This window comes from Nematolebias whitei, chromosome 21, assembly GCF_014905685.2.
Source record: "Nematolebias whitei isolate Nwh7 chromosome 21, NemWhi1, whole genome shotgun sequence".
NCBI classification, from domain to species: domain Eukaryota; kingdom Metazoa; phylum Chordata; class Actinopteri; order Cyprinodontiformes; family Rivulidae; genus Nematolebias; species Nematolebias whitei.
In genome coordinates this window covers 28,064,859-28,081,300 of record NC_056518.1, presented here as the reverse complement: position 1 = coordinate 28,081,300, position 16,442 = coordinate 28,064,859, and the positions used below count along the sequence as shown (strand labels likewise).

Below are 16,442 nucleotides of genomic sequence, written 5' to 3'. Positions count from 1 at the left end.
AGATACAGAGCTGGACCTGTGTTTAAACAGAAGGAACCAAGCTTATCACACATTTCTTCTAACTGGTTCAGTTAGATGGTAAATTTCTCTTCCTGGTTCTTTTGGACACATTCTACTTTTGTTTGGTGTTTGTTTTGGTTTTAATGGCTCTTTCTTCAGCAATAAGTTCAAAAATTGAGCTTTAAATGAGTGACAATGGATCAAAGTAACTGAAAGTACAAGCTCTGTCCTGAAATCAGAAAACATCAGAAAGTTACCATAGTTCAAACATGCGCCTTTAAACACTGAACATGAGGCAACATGAAGTGTTTTATAAGGCTCAGGACAAGGTTGTTCAGGTGCTCAGGTTGCTCTACTTCACCTTTTATTACTGAGATTTAGAGTTTTATGGTTATTCTTCACTTTCGTGAGTCACATGTTCAGACCAGAGTCACCAGGAGGCTGCATGAGTCGTAGACGTGTGCTTCTGTGTGGCTTCTGAGCAGATCAGGGCAAGGTTAGGGTTCTGTTGGGTCCGATTGAGCTCCCAGAGTTTTCTGTTTGGAGGCGGCTGGCGTTGGCGCTGCAGCATTGGGCGATCTGCACCTGCAGCCGCGTGTGCGTCTCCGTCAGAAGCTCGTCCTGTTGGTCACACACATGGATGCAGGAAGTGAATCAAAACTCTGCCCATGACAATAAAATGCTCTGTTTTCTGTCAGATTGAGAACTTTACAACATGAAGACGTGAGAAGTGGATCAGGACGATCCTGAAGTGAGAAACGTTCAGAAGTCAAACTTGTTTTTTTCAAAAACAAGTGCAAGTTTCATAATCAAAGTTTTAAGACACTTTTTTGGGACACATTGTCTTGGAGTACAGCTGCAGTCTGACTCTGGCTCCCCCCCACACACACACACACACACACACAGCCCCCCCTTCTCCACGGCGGTCTGCAGCAGAGCAGTTAATAAAGAGATTGATTATCAGACTGTCAGGAAGTGACAGTTGGACAGGGCTGCTCCGCGTGAATGACAGAGGGCACGCTCACCACGCAGCAGCACACCTGACGCACACACACACACATGTGCACACACACGTGCACATTGAGGCTCTGCCAACATAGAGAGGAGGTGAGACAGAGGGTGAGGGAGGCTGGATGGGTGAGAGGCGAGCATGTGGAGAACAAAAATTCAACCTTCTGCTGGTGGAAGGCGAGTGTGTGCTTGTTTATGTTACTTTGTGAGGACCATTTTTCAACACATAGTACATTGTGAGGACCAACTGCACTTTGTGGGGACCCAAGCCCGGTCCCCATAAGGTTCAAGTGTTATTGGTGGGCTAGGGGTTAGGTTTAGGTATGTACTGGTAATGGTTAGGTTTAGGGTCAGGTTTGGGCTATAGAAATGGATGAAAAATGAATGGAAGTCGATGCTAAGCCCCTGTAAATACAGCAAGACAAACATGTGTGTAGGCGTGTGAGTGGTGGTGTTGAGGGGGGTCAGAGTTCACAGTCACCCCCTTATGCTGAAAGGGATGCCAGACCTGGAAGCCAAATGGGTCAAAGAAGGTTCAGGACCACTCCCCCCACCCCGTCTGTGTCATCTGTTTTGAACAAGTCTGTATTCTACAGAGCGTTAAAAGCCAGGGAATAAAAGTGGGTTTTTAAGTGAGACTTAAAAACAGTGAGAGAAGGGGCCTGCCTGACGAGCAGTGGTAACTCATTCCACAGTCTTGGACCTGCAACAGAGAAAGCCCTGTCACCTCTGAGCTTACGACGGGTTCCTGGAACTGAAAGAAGCATCTGATGTAATGACATCAGAGAGTGCTGTGGAACATATGGCTGCATAAGATCAGTAAGATAGGAGGGGACAGAACTGTTCAGAGACTTAAAAACATACAAGAGTATGTTGGACTGAATTCGAAGGGGAACTGGGAGCCATTGCTGGAAGGCCAAAACTGGTGTAATGTGCTCTCTTTGGCTTGAACTAGTTAAAAATCAGGCTGCAGAATTTTGGACAAGTTGTAGTTGTGCAATGGAGGTCTGACTGATACCAAACAGAAGTGCATTGCAGTAATGGAGCCAAGATGTTATGAATGTGTGTATTACTGTCTCCAGGTTATTTTTGGACAGTATGGGCTTCAGCTTACACAGTCGCCTCAGCTGGAAAAAACAGGATTTAACAATCATGTTTAAATGACTGTCAAGTTTCATGGAAGGATTCATTATCTCTCCCAGATTTGTAACTCTTTGTTTCTCTAACAGGGCTAGAGAGGAGAGGTCGATACCGTGGTTCTTGACCGTACCATTAGGAGGTAACAACATGCCTTTAGTCTTTTTCTCATTAAAGCTTAAGGAATTTAAAGACATCCAGCCCCTGATGTCAGCCAGGCAGTCAAGAAGAGGTCGAACGTGTACCACTGCGCTTCAGGGGGGAAGTAAATTTGACAATCGGTGTAGAAATGAAAGGGTATGTTGCGTTTACGGAAAATGGCACCTAGTGGCAGCAGGTAAAAAGAGAAGAGGACCGAGGATGGACTCCTGCGGTACCCCCCACAAAAGAGTTGCCGGTGATGAACTAAAATCCTTAATGTTGACACAAAAGGTAAAGCAGGAACAAACCTTTTGATTTAGAAACACTGAAAGCTTTTATTTCAGACAACTGATTTTAAATTCTTCTGAATCAAACTAAATAAACGTGTAGTGCTTATAACGGTCTCTAAAGAAAACTTTGCATATTTTATTTATTTTTTGATTATTAAAAAGGTTTTCATAGTATAATAACTAACAAAGATTTTGTTTCTAATACTCTCATTTGAATTTAATGTTGAATACTTTATTTTATTGTTGTATTTTTTTTTTTTTTTTTTTATAAAATCATATGTTTCCTGCAAATTCCACTCAAGTTTTAAAAGATCAATTAAAACGTTCATCGAATGTTAAACTGGTCGGCGTTTTAGTTTCCATAACCAAAGAATAATCCAAACCTGCAGACGTGACAGATCTAAACCAGGTGATAAAGTGAACAGAAACAGATTGATGTCAAACATCATGCATTCATTAATGTTATAGTTTATTAATTAGATTAAATTAAAATCAATTATTAAGGTCTGATCCCTAAGATGGAAATGAAAACAAACTTTCAAAGTGCAGGATGCTCAGCTGCACATGGAGACAAGAATTTTATTGATCTACATTTCAGTTTTTCTCAGCATCAGCAAAGTGTTGCATTCAGGGCCCAGCTGTTCAGCACACCTGTGACTGATGAGCTCAACAGAAAACCGTTTCTTTTGAGACATTTTTTTTCCCATAAGGGTTCTGATTTCTCACTAAATATTAGTTTTTATAAACTCCTGTGTCAGATGATGTGTTTTTAGAACTGCCTTTGAAATTTTTATATTTTTAAGTTTTTGTTCTGATCCCAAATATGAGACAACAAATAAAATAATTATTTTTATCTTCAATGCAAAGTTTTCAGTTCAATCAATTTATGTTAGGATTATTTTTTATTTTAATGTAATAAAAGTATGTTTGAATATGCTTCTATTGAGCTGCTGTAATTTTGATCAATAATCTGTATTTAAATAAAAAAAACCAGCATATCTTTTATCCATTTTATTGTTAATTTAGATATTAATTATTTTACTTACCTGCTTCAAATTCTAATATTTTGACTCTTTGGTGCTTCTTTGGAAAACTAAGAAAATTACTTTTTGAAAGATGGGTAATGATGATTTTGCCTGTGCTTGTGTGGATGTCTGTTAGAAAATATTTCACATGCTACTGGATGGATTTCTATGAAGTTCTCATTATGTAATCAATGGGTGCACGTCTATTATCTGATAAGTTCTGAAGTCAATCCAATTCAAGATGGAGGCCACATCCAACAGCATGGCAACAACCCAATCAACTTGACAGATAATGGACTCAAATTTGGTGTGGTAGTAGCTGAGAGTCATCGCTAAATCATGCTCTTAAGTACAACACCCGCTTCAGATGTTATCAGCCATTAAATGGCCGTTATCAGTACAAATTGCTGCTACAATAAACTGACCTTATTCAACACAAACATGGCTGTAACTCAGTCAGTTTTACAGACTTGGAGCTAATATTTGATGTGGTAGTAGCGGGTAGTTATCCCCAATCACATACTGTGAGAGCTAACGGTTCACATGGCAACTTGGTTTAAGAGTTTATTATGCAAGGCAGCAGGTGTGATGTGCTTTATTTATACAAAATGCTACATAAATTTCTACAGACAAAGATAAAATGCTTTGAGTTTTATTTCATAAATCAAAGTTACATAAATTTTGTCCGCTTAAAGTATTTTAACTTTTGGGCAGTAGTTCAGTGACTTTAGGTATCCAAGTGGTTCTTCAGCGTTTGAAGAGTGGCAGGATATATTTTTATTTAAATTCATCCCTGTTGGCTGCATGGAAAAATCACGTAATCCCTGATCTCAGGTACCGTATTTTTCGCTGGATAAGTTGTGGTGTTTTGCATAATTTGCATGCCCTGTGACTTATATGCCGAAACAACATATTTATGGATTTTTCCACTTTATTAGACATATTTAGACTGATGCGACATAGGTTGGTGCGACATGTACGGCAGAAAATACAGTAGTCAAGTCATGTGATTTTACACTTCACGTTTCTTGATTTTGTATTATTTATGTCTCTAGTTCCAGAGCAAAGAGTGGACTTGGAAATACCCTCTGTCCATATTTATGTTAGTGTTGTGAGCTGGATTATGTAAACCGCCCACCCTGATTATTTCTAGTTTTTATATTTCTCAAAAGTATATTTTCCTCAAATTATTGGGATGATTGAAGATTAATCTATGGCGGCCAAGGCCACCACTGGCCACCCCCTGGCTCCGCCATTGCACCTGATTATGGATAAAATGTCTCCCTCCACCCTGCAGGATCTGTCACTCTGCGCTGCCTCGGACAAGAAAATTAAAATTACTCATATTCTTATACACAGTGAATATCTTGTACAAAAAAACATTAAGGTGTACTTGCATTCTGTGTTCAATTCCAGTTGAGAAAAACACTCATCTCCAACAAACTGGGTAAAAAAAAAAAAAAAAAACACTCAACTGAGAGCATCACTCTTTATCAGACATCAGTTCACTCAAACAAGATCACACATCAGCCCTATTTTAAGGAACAACCCTCAGGTTTTTACAGTGTGCAGGTTGTGTGTGCGTGTGTTTGTGTGTGTGCGTGTGTGTGAGGAAGTCTAAAAGATGAAGGGATGATGAAAAAGGATAACAGTAGAAATTCTCTGATAATTGGAGCCTTAAAAGCAGCTCATTTTTAACGATGTCACCACGACGGCTCGATGACAATTAATCTGTTTGCGGCTGCTTCCTGGCATCTGTGCCAATTACTTTATATGCTAATGTATGTAAATGACACCTCAGACGCCAGTCGAGAGCATCATGCGTGTGGCGTATTGTCTGTTTTTTTTTTTTTTTTTTTTTTAAGTCATATTGTTGAGGCTGATCAACAAAATCCATCCTTTAAATCTGAAGGTGTGGAAACTTCTGAGTTTCATGATGGAGTTTCATTTTCTCCAATTTTTTTTAATCTTTACAAATAAGTATTCAGATTTTGCAAACAAGTAAAAAATACAAATAAACTAGTCTTATTAGTTATGTTAAATATTTTGTTTCTTTATTTAAGGAAATGTTTAGGCTAAAATTTCCCAAACAGTAATTCAATGCAAAAAGAAAACCATGTAACTGTTTACAACATTCTTAAAATTCTTCATAGTTTTAACATTTAAAAATATTAACAAACGTATTAGTGATTGAACAAAACAGCTCAACAGATATAAGTAAATAAATAACCCCCCATATTGTAATGTTTGTTTATATATGGAGCAGATAAAATCATTTACAGCTTCAATGTTGAAATATTGCATTTCTGGTATGTTGTAAACTTTCTTATTACCGTACTTTTCGCTGTATAAGTCAAACCTTTTTGCATAGATTAGCATGCCCTGCGACTTATACGGCGACGCGACTTCATTATGTATTTTTTCCCCATATTTATAACTCAATTTTTGCCTGAGATTGGACTATTTCATTCATTTCTGACATGGAAAATATTGAAGACTACCATTTTCAGCAGCTAGAGGGCCCTCAACCAGTATGGCAAGCCAAGTGTCTCATTAATAGGTAAAAGTGGCTATTAATGAGACACTTGGCTTGCCATACAGTCACCTTCATCTCGCTCTGGAACTCATGGAGCAAACGTTAAATCAGATGCATTTTGCCGCACCACCCAGGCAAAATGAGCTGATTTGACCATTAAAGTGCATTTATTAAGGAAAAGTTAGACTGAGACACACTTTTGCTATAATTTTGAGCAAACGAATAATAGTTTTTAAGTGTTAATCTTGTTAAATTCTTGGTAAAGTCTTCCAGTGCACGCTACCACGGCCGCCATTTGGCAGCCAATCGATTTTTGGCACAACGCCGACCCACGTTTCCAGGTTGTCAGCGATGACGCATAATAGATGCAACTTATACGGCGGTGCGACGTGTATGGCGGCAAGTACAGTAATCATTTTGTGTTCATGCTGTTTGTGTTTTTCAAGATTTCTGACCCAGCAGCTGAAAAAACCTTCAGAGTCGAGAGGAACCAGCTGCACAACGGTCGACTTTTATAAATCAAAGCAAGATGTTTTGAATCTTATGTAAAAACTGAAAATGAACCAGTTAAAACACATTTAGCAAAAATTAGATCCCAGATTTTCAAGATGAAACTAGTTCTGTTGAAAGTTTTTTTTTTTTTTTTAATAAAATAGAGCAACGATCAGAATATGAATTTATTTTAAAACCAAAGACAAACAATTAAATATGAGATTAAATTAAAGTTTTTATTTTACATTTTTTGTAAAATGTTTTATTTTACATAGAAAATAAACTGAATCCCTCAGAATGAAAACCCATAACATATAACGCATACATCATGGGTAATGTAGTCCCTTAAACTTAACTTTTCCTCTGGTGTAACTTTACTTAAAACTATTTAAATTAAGACTTTTGTCTTATTAGTTTTAAATTTATCTTCTTGTTGTTTAGTATTTTAGAGTTCGAACAAACCAGTTTTAAGTAAAAACAGACATATTTATTTTATATTTGTCAGTATGATAGCTATAAAAGCATAAAAAATTACAAATATTTTATTTAAGTCATATTTTTTGCATCTCAGTATCTTCAAAAACACATTTTCATTTAAACCTTTAATAACTGTATACAAATATTAATTAAAAGTTAGTTTAGGGTCAAATTCCTTTTTTTTTTTTTTTTTAAGAGTTTTTGACTGAACTTTCTGGATGTTTTATTTCTTCTTTCAACCTCATAATCTCTGATTATTCTTTTGACATGAGCTACATGAAGTTATCTTAAAACAAATGACCATTAACATAAAAACAATGAATTTGGAGCTTTAATTAATAGTTTCAGGCTCGTATTAAAATCAAACGGTTACATTTTGTGGTTTTTGTTTAGCTTTGATGTTGAACAAACTGCCTGATAAAGCTGACATGCACAAGTTTAGATCATCAAAACAGAAATCAAATCTAAAACTTGACTGAGTCTGGTCCTACAGATGTTCCAGCTTCTCTCCTGCAGTTAGTTTCCTCTGCAGGGTTCTGCTCCTCAGACTGAAGATGTCACTGTTGTATTCCAAATATTCTGTCAACACGTTGAGAGACCACAAAATCTGAGTTTAATGTGTTTAACGTGGAGTTTTGACAATGCAAAGGAAACAACAAAGGAAAAAAAAAATCCATTAATCCAGCTGAGTGATCTTTAATAAAAAAAACCTTGAATTATATGTTTGAGTTTAATTGTTGAGCATAAAGTGTGAATCTCAATATGAAATGTGCCTTTTTGTTCCTTTTTTCTTTAAATCAAAGAAAATGTGACAAACACACAAACAAAAAATGTTTTTTATTTCACCGGTTCTGAAAATGACAGCTTGTTTTTAGGAACCAGAAAAGGTTTCACTGCGTGTTCAGTTGTTTTTATGATTTATAAAATAATTGTTTGGGCTTGAAAAGACTCACTGATGATATACAAATTAAAATCGGACGCATTGTACACTTTTAAATGAAATGCTTTTTAATAATAATAAAAAAAAAAACATTTAACTGTTCCTGGATTTTCCAGAATTTTGTGCAGATTTGAGAAAAACATTCGAGCTCTTTAGATGTTTTGCAGCCGTTCGCTCGGCTTCTCGATGCTAAACGAGCTGACACAGATTAAATGACAATTCTGCACCAAATCAGAACAAATACTGTGATTTTATTTAAGAGAGAGAGAGGGAAAGTAATAAAAATAAACCGGTAGAGGAACTGAAAGCAGCACTTGGATAGATGTGGGACGGCAGCAGTAGCTGACGTGTGGAGAGGCTTGTAAAAACTAAATAATATAAAGTTTAATCTTTAATCTTCAGAACAAACTGAATAAATGTTCCTTTATATTTAAATCTGTACATTAGTCTAAGATTCAACTTGTCTGGAACCCTTTAATTTGGCTTAATTTGTGTTTAATTTAAGCAGACAATTCCTGACTAAGTAAAGCCTTTTGTCTTGTTGAAGACAAAATATTAAAATATTAAATGCAAACAAATTGTAATCAGGTGTTTTTTAATGTGTGAGAAATTTTTTTTAGAAGGTTTAGATGAAAGAGAAACAATGGTTTTAAAAAGTAAGAGCATCTCTTTTGAGATGCTAATTCTTTTTTTTTTATATATTTAATCAATGATGAAGGATGCCAGAAAAGTACGAGTAATATATAAAGTATTGTTGTTATACTTCTGTAATAATCTGTGGTGGACTGAGACCTGCCATGGGTGTCCCCCGCCTCTCGGACAGTGCCGGATATGGACACCTGTGATCCCCATGACTCGAAAAGGAAGAAGTGGATAAAGATAATGGATGGATGGATCTTGTAATCAATACTAATTTTAAAGTTGTAAAGTAAAATCTGAGTTTTTTAAACATTATAACAAAAAAAGGACTAAATTAAAGTCAACTTCTCATTGGATAACGGAGAATAAAACTAAGTGAATGAACTTTCATTGTTCATTTTTAAACCAGTTTTTGCACATTCCTAAATGTGTGTGTTTTTGGCTAACGAGCGATCTGTCAGACGTTAACGAGCTCCTGCAGCTGATTGACAGGAAACCAGAGAGCTGTCAGCTCAAACAATGACACGGCCCGAAAAAAGAAAAGCGTCTTGGTTGTTCCCATCAGATGGACGTTAAAAAAATCAGTTGGAAAAAGAGCGGACAGGCGGACCGAGGAAAACATCAAAGCATCAGGACAGAGGACTTCCACCTAGAAAGACGAGCTAAAGCAACACTAAGACCGGAGAGAAGACAGGTAGGCTGAAGAGGAGCAGCCGTGGAGCGTAAATGGTTTTTCAGGATAATACGTCTGTCCACAGGAAGTTCAGGAAGTCGCATCATCTCAGTGCTTTCGGCTTCTGGATGACCGAGCTGAAGCAAACCAGGACTTTCTCTTCATGTTTGTTACGTGTTTTTGAGAGCACTTTGACTCCACATGACCCCCCCTCCCTGCTCTCTGTTTATCAGCCTCTGTAACTTTCTAATCCGTCTCTTTAGCAGCAGCATGCAAATGCGAGCGCTCCTCCATGAGATTACAGAAAGCCCTGGGCTGCTGATTATCAGAGGAGACCACTGCAGAGACCCCCGGCCACCAGCACTTTCAACTCTGGTTAATTGATCTTCACACTTTTACAAGTGCCCCCCCATCCCCCCAATAAACAAGAACATCAACACGGTTGTTTTGGCTGCAGGAGAGTATTTTTGGTCTTTGCTGGATGTTGTTGATGCTGACGGTGTTCAAGTTTGTCTTGTTTCATCCAAAGTCTACGACTGATGGCAGGTTGTGATTGGTCTGTTGGGTAGGGGGTGAGTCCCACCTCCCTGACTCTTTACGATTAGTGCTCAGATTTTTGTATTTTGTATAGCCTGTCAGCACTCATAAACACAACTTTGTCTACATTAAAAAGCTGAAACACGAAATGCATAAACAAAAAAACAGGTCCGTGTTAAATGTTTTTACTGAATGTAAATATAACACAAAAACACCCGCTGAGTCGAATCAGATCTACTCTAACAGGTGTAACTGTCCCTTTAGCTTCAGTTGTCTGGTGGTAGTGACTTTGTTACAGTTTCTATACTGTTCAGTAAGGTGGATAGAATATGTTCACTGAGCAATGCGGATGTTAGCTGGACTCTAGTTTGCTCCACCTCAACTCAAAATAACATTACATGTTGTTTAGACCCCCCTAACCTTAACCCTAACCCTAACTGGACTGTTGATCTCATGTATGATAGGACAGACACCCTCCAACTGGGCTTTGTAAAGTTAATGAAAGGTCTTTAATAAAGGACCAGTGTGACCCTGAGTTAATGACATCCAGATGTAAGCTTTTATAATTTCTGAATACAAATTGAATGGCTACAGTACCTACCAGGTAGTTACAGGGTATACACCCTGTAAGTACAGGGTATGAGGTCACTTCATACTACAACTTGCTCCCTACAGGTACCACGTACATATCCAGTAAGTACTGGGCTTTATTATGTGTTGCCACAAAATGTAAAGTTGTTTATTGATTTTAGTATTTATATATTAAAGACAAATTCAAAGACAATGAGAGACAAAAAAGTAAACCAGGGTCTCCAATGCGCCAGATGTCACCACACTTCAAGAAGCATCATTCACAACAGCTGATAGAACCTTGTGATTACTTTGGGCAACTTTTTTCAAGTTCTTTCATAAAGTTATGCTTTCAAGCATCACCTCAAACTTTACTGAGAAGAAAGGAAGTCTGACGTCATCCTGGTCCTGAGACACCAACTTCTCTGGACTCCATCTGGGATGGACCATGACACAGATGGATCAGAGGTTTAGATCTTTGTTGGATGAAATGAATGCCAGACATTCAAGACCAAATGGGAAGAGGATGAGTCAGACAGTTGTTAGTCCAAAAGCCTGGGCTTGGATCAGTGTTCCTTGAGGGCAGCATTATTGGAGAAAAGGCCAACATCTGCTGCCTTCAAGATCTTATCTCTTCCTTGGAAATCTGTACATTTTTCACCAAGACAAAGGAAAACCTCATTCTGCTCCCAATCTAGAGAAAAGGCGTTTTGGACTGACCAGTCCCCAATTGAAAAAAAAACAAGTGTGATAAAGATGACTGATACTGTCGGACAAAGTGCCATCATCTGACTCATATATTCCTAATATGTCCATTTTTGGATCAACTCTAGCCTCTGTTTGGCAATGACCAGTCGACTTTGGGCTCTGAATCTTTGTTTCAGTAAAAGTGAATTAGGGGACAGCTGCATTGAAGCCTAAACTACAGAGCCTGACATTGACTGGCTTTCTGTCAGAGCTTTAATAAGACGTCTAGCATCACAGACCTTCATGGGGAATGCCAGGTCACCGGTGTTTCGTGCCAACATCGCCCAGAACCACTAGAAGCACAGATGAGTGTTTGGAAGGGATGTCTCTGACCTCTCCAACAGAGCGAGGAGTGGTTGGCATCTGTTTTAATAAGGCTGCCCACTCCCCAAGCTGTGGAAGGGCTGTCTGTACCAGAGGGAAGGTGTCAGAGGTAACAGCTGGCTGCGGCCGTGGCGTCACGGCCGTGGCGTGACCACAGATTTATTAGCACCATCCAGGACTCCAGCTGATCCTCTCCCAGAGTCCCTGTCATGCTGATGTCTTCATCCCTAAGCTGAGCAGACAGTTTCGGCCTGCCAGCCAGAGGAAGTGACAACAAATCCAATTACCTCCCCTCCATGGTGCCCGGTATTTGTTGAGGAGAAAGGTGAGACAGGAGGCTGAAGGTCTGAGATGGTGAGGATGGACATGAGGAGATTTTCAGTTTGTCCAGGATGATTGATGCAAGAGGTTCCTGAGTTTGTTTCTGAAAAAAATAGCTCAGAGGTGCAGGAGGAAGAGGTGTACAGGTCAAAGAGAACCATAAATATGGTCAGCAACACAGGGACCATCTGCTGAGCAAATCCAGCATATGGCTCCAGGTTGAAGAGATGTGAAGACTTCTGCACACTCAGAATACACCTCCATCCACTGTTTGTCATATTATCTATGCAAGAAAAAAAATAACTGAATATCAAGAGTGAAGTTTATAAACACAGTTTTAAGAGTCCGTTATGAAATGTGACTACCGTAAAAAGGAATCTGTAACAGATAGCTAATATTAAAACACGTCATGAAATTAGCCCCACCAACATTACACCAGAAATGATTAAAAACAGACATTTTCTGCTGCGTTTGCACATCCTATCCAAACACAGGTGCATTTGTTTAGAAGTTTTTTAAACCTTGTATTTGGAGGATTAATGTGGACTTGAGGTATTGCTCATAGGCATAGCAACAATTATATGTGAAGGGGACATGGACCCCCCCCACACACACACACACATTTACCATGAAATATTTATTCACCCAGTGCTATTTTTATTTCTTCGTGAACAAATCTCTTCCATTTAATTAATAGGAGAATACTCAAACCACTAAAAGTCCACTCCTGGTTTTCCTGGTTCCCTACAACAACTCGCCACACAGCATGAAGTGTTTCTCCGAGGTCACTTGGCTTGGTAGAACACTCATCTCTTGAGGGGGTTTTGTGGACGGGGTCGGGGGAAAGAGGGGGAAACACCTCTGTGTTGTGCGCTAGCTTACTGCTACGTTAGTCCTGGCAACTGTTGACTGGGGGTGGTTAGGATGCGTGAGAGAAGCAGAGCATGCTCTGTTCACATGAGGGTCTGAATACAAGCTGAAATAGAGGTTGAATTCAGGCTACTTCTTGTGCTGTGCTCTTTAAAATTTACTGAGACAAGTGTTTACTTATGCAGGTAAACATAGATGTTTAACGACCCATTAAAATACACCAGAATGCAGAAAATGGCATCTACTTTATTCAAAATTTTCTGGGGGAATACCCCCAGATCTCCCACCAGTGTGTCCCCCCTACATTACAAATGCTTCTGACGCCATTGGTATCGCTTAGCTAGCCTTTTGCTACAATTAGTTAGCTTTTTGTTACATTTTGCTTTGTTACATTTGCTGGTTTTAGCTTTTAGATAACATTTTATTACTGTTTGTATTTAGCTAGCATACTGCTTCTTTTAGCTTTAAGCTAGTCTAGTGTTCTACTTTTTTTTTGTTGATTTTAGCTAATGTTCTGGATTTTTTAACTCAGTTTAAACTTCTTCAGCACATTTCCCCACCGTCGTTCAGCACTGTGTTCACAATGCATTTTAGTTTGAAGTTCAATTTCTCTAGTTAGACGTTGGTTTTATCTAACCATTCTGCAGTAGTTTTTATTTCTTGTTTGTTTTTTTAGTCAGCGCCACAATGTTTAAATATTCCTTGTCTTTAATCAAGTGAAAGTTTTTGTATGATGTATTTGTTGCTCACAGTCCTACATATGTGGTTTGTCTCATGGATCTTCTGTCCTCATCCAGCTCAGCATCCATCTTTCAATCATTAACTCTCAATAAACCAACTGCTTCTTGTTGAAGCTCTGGGTCAGAGCACGTTTCTTACAGTTGGATATGGCCTCCATTCAGGAGAAGAAAACCCCTCATGGGTTCCGTTTTCCTTCAGTCTGTCAGTTTGTTTCGTCCTGAACTCTAAACTCTGCTGAGCAAAGTCTCAAGAGTTTCCCTTCTAGCTGCTGACTCCGGCGACCAACCAGAGACGATCATACACCTCCTTCCCTGACATTCCTCTGCTCCGGAACGGAATGATCGATTCAGGAGAGCACAGAAAGCTCAGGAGTTTTTCAGTGTATGCTCAGAGAGCTGGAAGGGCCCTCACTTTTGAAGGTGGTTGAAGTCTTGCCAAAATATTTCATATTCACAGTTAAATATTCAGTGCGCATGGTGGACGGGGCAATTTCTGCAGTCAGCCCGCCATTCAGAAGTGAAAGGGATGTGGCTTGTGGATGAAGGCAGAGAGGGAGACATGCACAGGCCTTCATGGTAGTCAGATGAGAGGCTGCCAGCTGCTGATGGGTGACTGTTTGAGCGTGGCGCCTCAGGACATGCCCGCTGGAAGCTGATGCGATCCGATACCCCCACTTTTGTTGGGCTTATATACATATGCCCCCTCTTATGCATAAGAGGCCCATATCAGTTGCAGAAGTTTCAGTGTTTTGGTCATTATGCCAAGTTGTTTGAGCGAGCGTGTTGCATGTCTGAGAGGGGAATGTGGATTTACTGGGCTATGACCACTGAGAAAAGCCTCCTCTGCATAAAACCACTGGTAGGTTCTGCAGAAATGTTGATGCCGGCGAGCAAAAATAAAAATTTAAAACTTAGTTTGATAAAGTTCAAGTCTACAAAAATGTAAAGTGTTATTCAGTGACCACATTGTCACTCTAAACTCTAACAATACAGCTTTGTTTAAGACGTCCTGATACATGCTCAATAATCCAGATGGAACGTTTCAACAAAGAAGAATTCATCTATTATCCATGGATTCTGCCCACCTGTCACCCGTCAACTGTCCACCTGATGGTTGAGTCAGGTCCTTGTTAGAGATATATTTAAGGTTTACAGTGGTTTAACATATAATTTATGAATGTCAATCATTTTACTGTTTCTCGTCAAATAGGGTATAAATAAAGCTTTGTTTTTGCCTGACGTGTCTATCGTTTCATGAGACTGTCATGCTAACACACCAAAAACCATTTATATTTGCGCTGCAGTTTTTCTTCTGAACAGCAGGGGTCACTTCTGAGACAAAAAGAAAACTCAACAGGAAACAAACGTAAGTAAATGATGCAAAAATAAAACTAGAGTGGTAACTTCTTGGTTATTTTTTTAAACATTTACAATCATTTCCCCCCTCGTGTTTTTCCTTGCAGCTTTTATCATTGTTTTTTTAAACATGGCAAAAAAATAAAAACTGTCGGGTGCAAAACAAGCTAAAGCCAGATCAAGGTGCACCAGGTACTGCAATGCCAGTTTCAATGTGCTGCCAGTCAGAAGCATGAAAACAGCAGCTATAAAATAAGCTTAGGTGAGTCACGCCCTGTCCTTATTATAGCATCATGGGCACAACTCTTTAATCATGACACATTTTTTCTATTTATTTTGTTATTTATTGTAACATTGGAAAGTCACTATGAAAATATTATTATAATAAATTTTGGAGGTTCACCTAAAAAAAGATTTTTCGATTGCTGGAGTAGAAAACAAACTATCTCAGTGGGCTGAAACTTCTGACAACTAAAACATTTATGAGGGAGACTCCAAAACATCTCAAAACATTAGTGTGGGTTCTCTTTTTTTTTGTGTGCGTCACAGAGCCTTGTAGTCTTGTCACTATGTATAGTAGATTAAATCATAAACTTGGGGTTAGTTGCTGGAGGTGGCATTTGGGGGAAATGGGTAATGGAATAACTGGGCTGCAACTATTGGAGACTATTGCTGTTTTTACTTTGGTCTCAGCATGACTCGCTACATTCTATTCCAACTCGGCTCAGTTATATAGTCTCAGTAGATTTCCATATAACTAATGTGTTCTCAATGTAGGCGGGTTGCTATAGGACAGGCACTCAAAATTTTCCATCTACATGTAAATAAAAAAGAAATAAAGTCACAAAATACACACCATTGTCTATCACTATACATCTATTATCTTCTGCTTGTTCTGAAGTTGGGTCACAGGGGGAGCAGCTTGAGCAGGGAGGCCCAGACATCTCTTCCCACAGCCACCTCTTCCAGCTCTTCTGGGTGCCTCCCTAGGGAGGCACCCAGGAAGCATCCTTATCAGACACCTGAACCACCTCAACTGGCTCCTCTCTATGTGGAGGAGCAGTGGCTCTACTCAGAGTCTCTCCCAGATAACTGAACTCCTCACCTTATTTCCAAGGAAGAATCCAGCTACCCTGTGGAGGAAACTCTTTTCAACCACCTGTATCCACAGTCTCATTCTTTCGGTCACTACCCAAAGTTGGTAGCCATAGGTGAGGGTAAGAATGTAGATCGACCGGTAAACAGAGAGCTTTGCCTGACAGCTCAGCTCCCTCTTCACCACAACAGACCAACACAAAGTCTACAATAATGCAGATGATGCACCATTCCATCCATCAATCTCTCTCCATTCTTCCCTCACTCGTGAACAAAATCCCAAGAAACTTGAACTCCTCCACTTGCGACAGAACCTCACTCTCGTTCTGAAGAGAGCAATCCACCCTTTTTCAACTGTCCTTTCCTGTCACTCTTTCCAAAAAATACTGTGGTAAGTTGCAGCATTTCCTTCACCAGTCGAAGCCTATAAATGGAGACCATTGAGTCTAGCTCCATCTAAGTTCTGTCATCCGCCAAAAGGCAAATAAACAACTTCGCGCTCTGGACAGCTGATGTCTAAA

General features: G+C 39.2%; 1 protein-coding gene across 1 annotated transcript in view; it reads right to left on the bottom strand.

Annotated features, from left to right (window-relative positions):
- Positions 1–486: 486 nt before the first annotated feature.
- The window catches only part of si:dkey-288a3.2 (protein phosphatase 1 regulatory subunit 37), a 55,468-nt gene continuing 39,512 nt past the window's right edge, over positions 487–16,442 (bottom strand). Inside the window, exon 13 of the mRNA XM_037694787.1 lies at positions 487–621. Coding sequence (XP_037550715.1) covers positions 487–621 — 135 coding nt within the window. The remainder of the gene's footprint in view (positions 622–16,442) is intronic.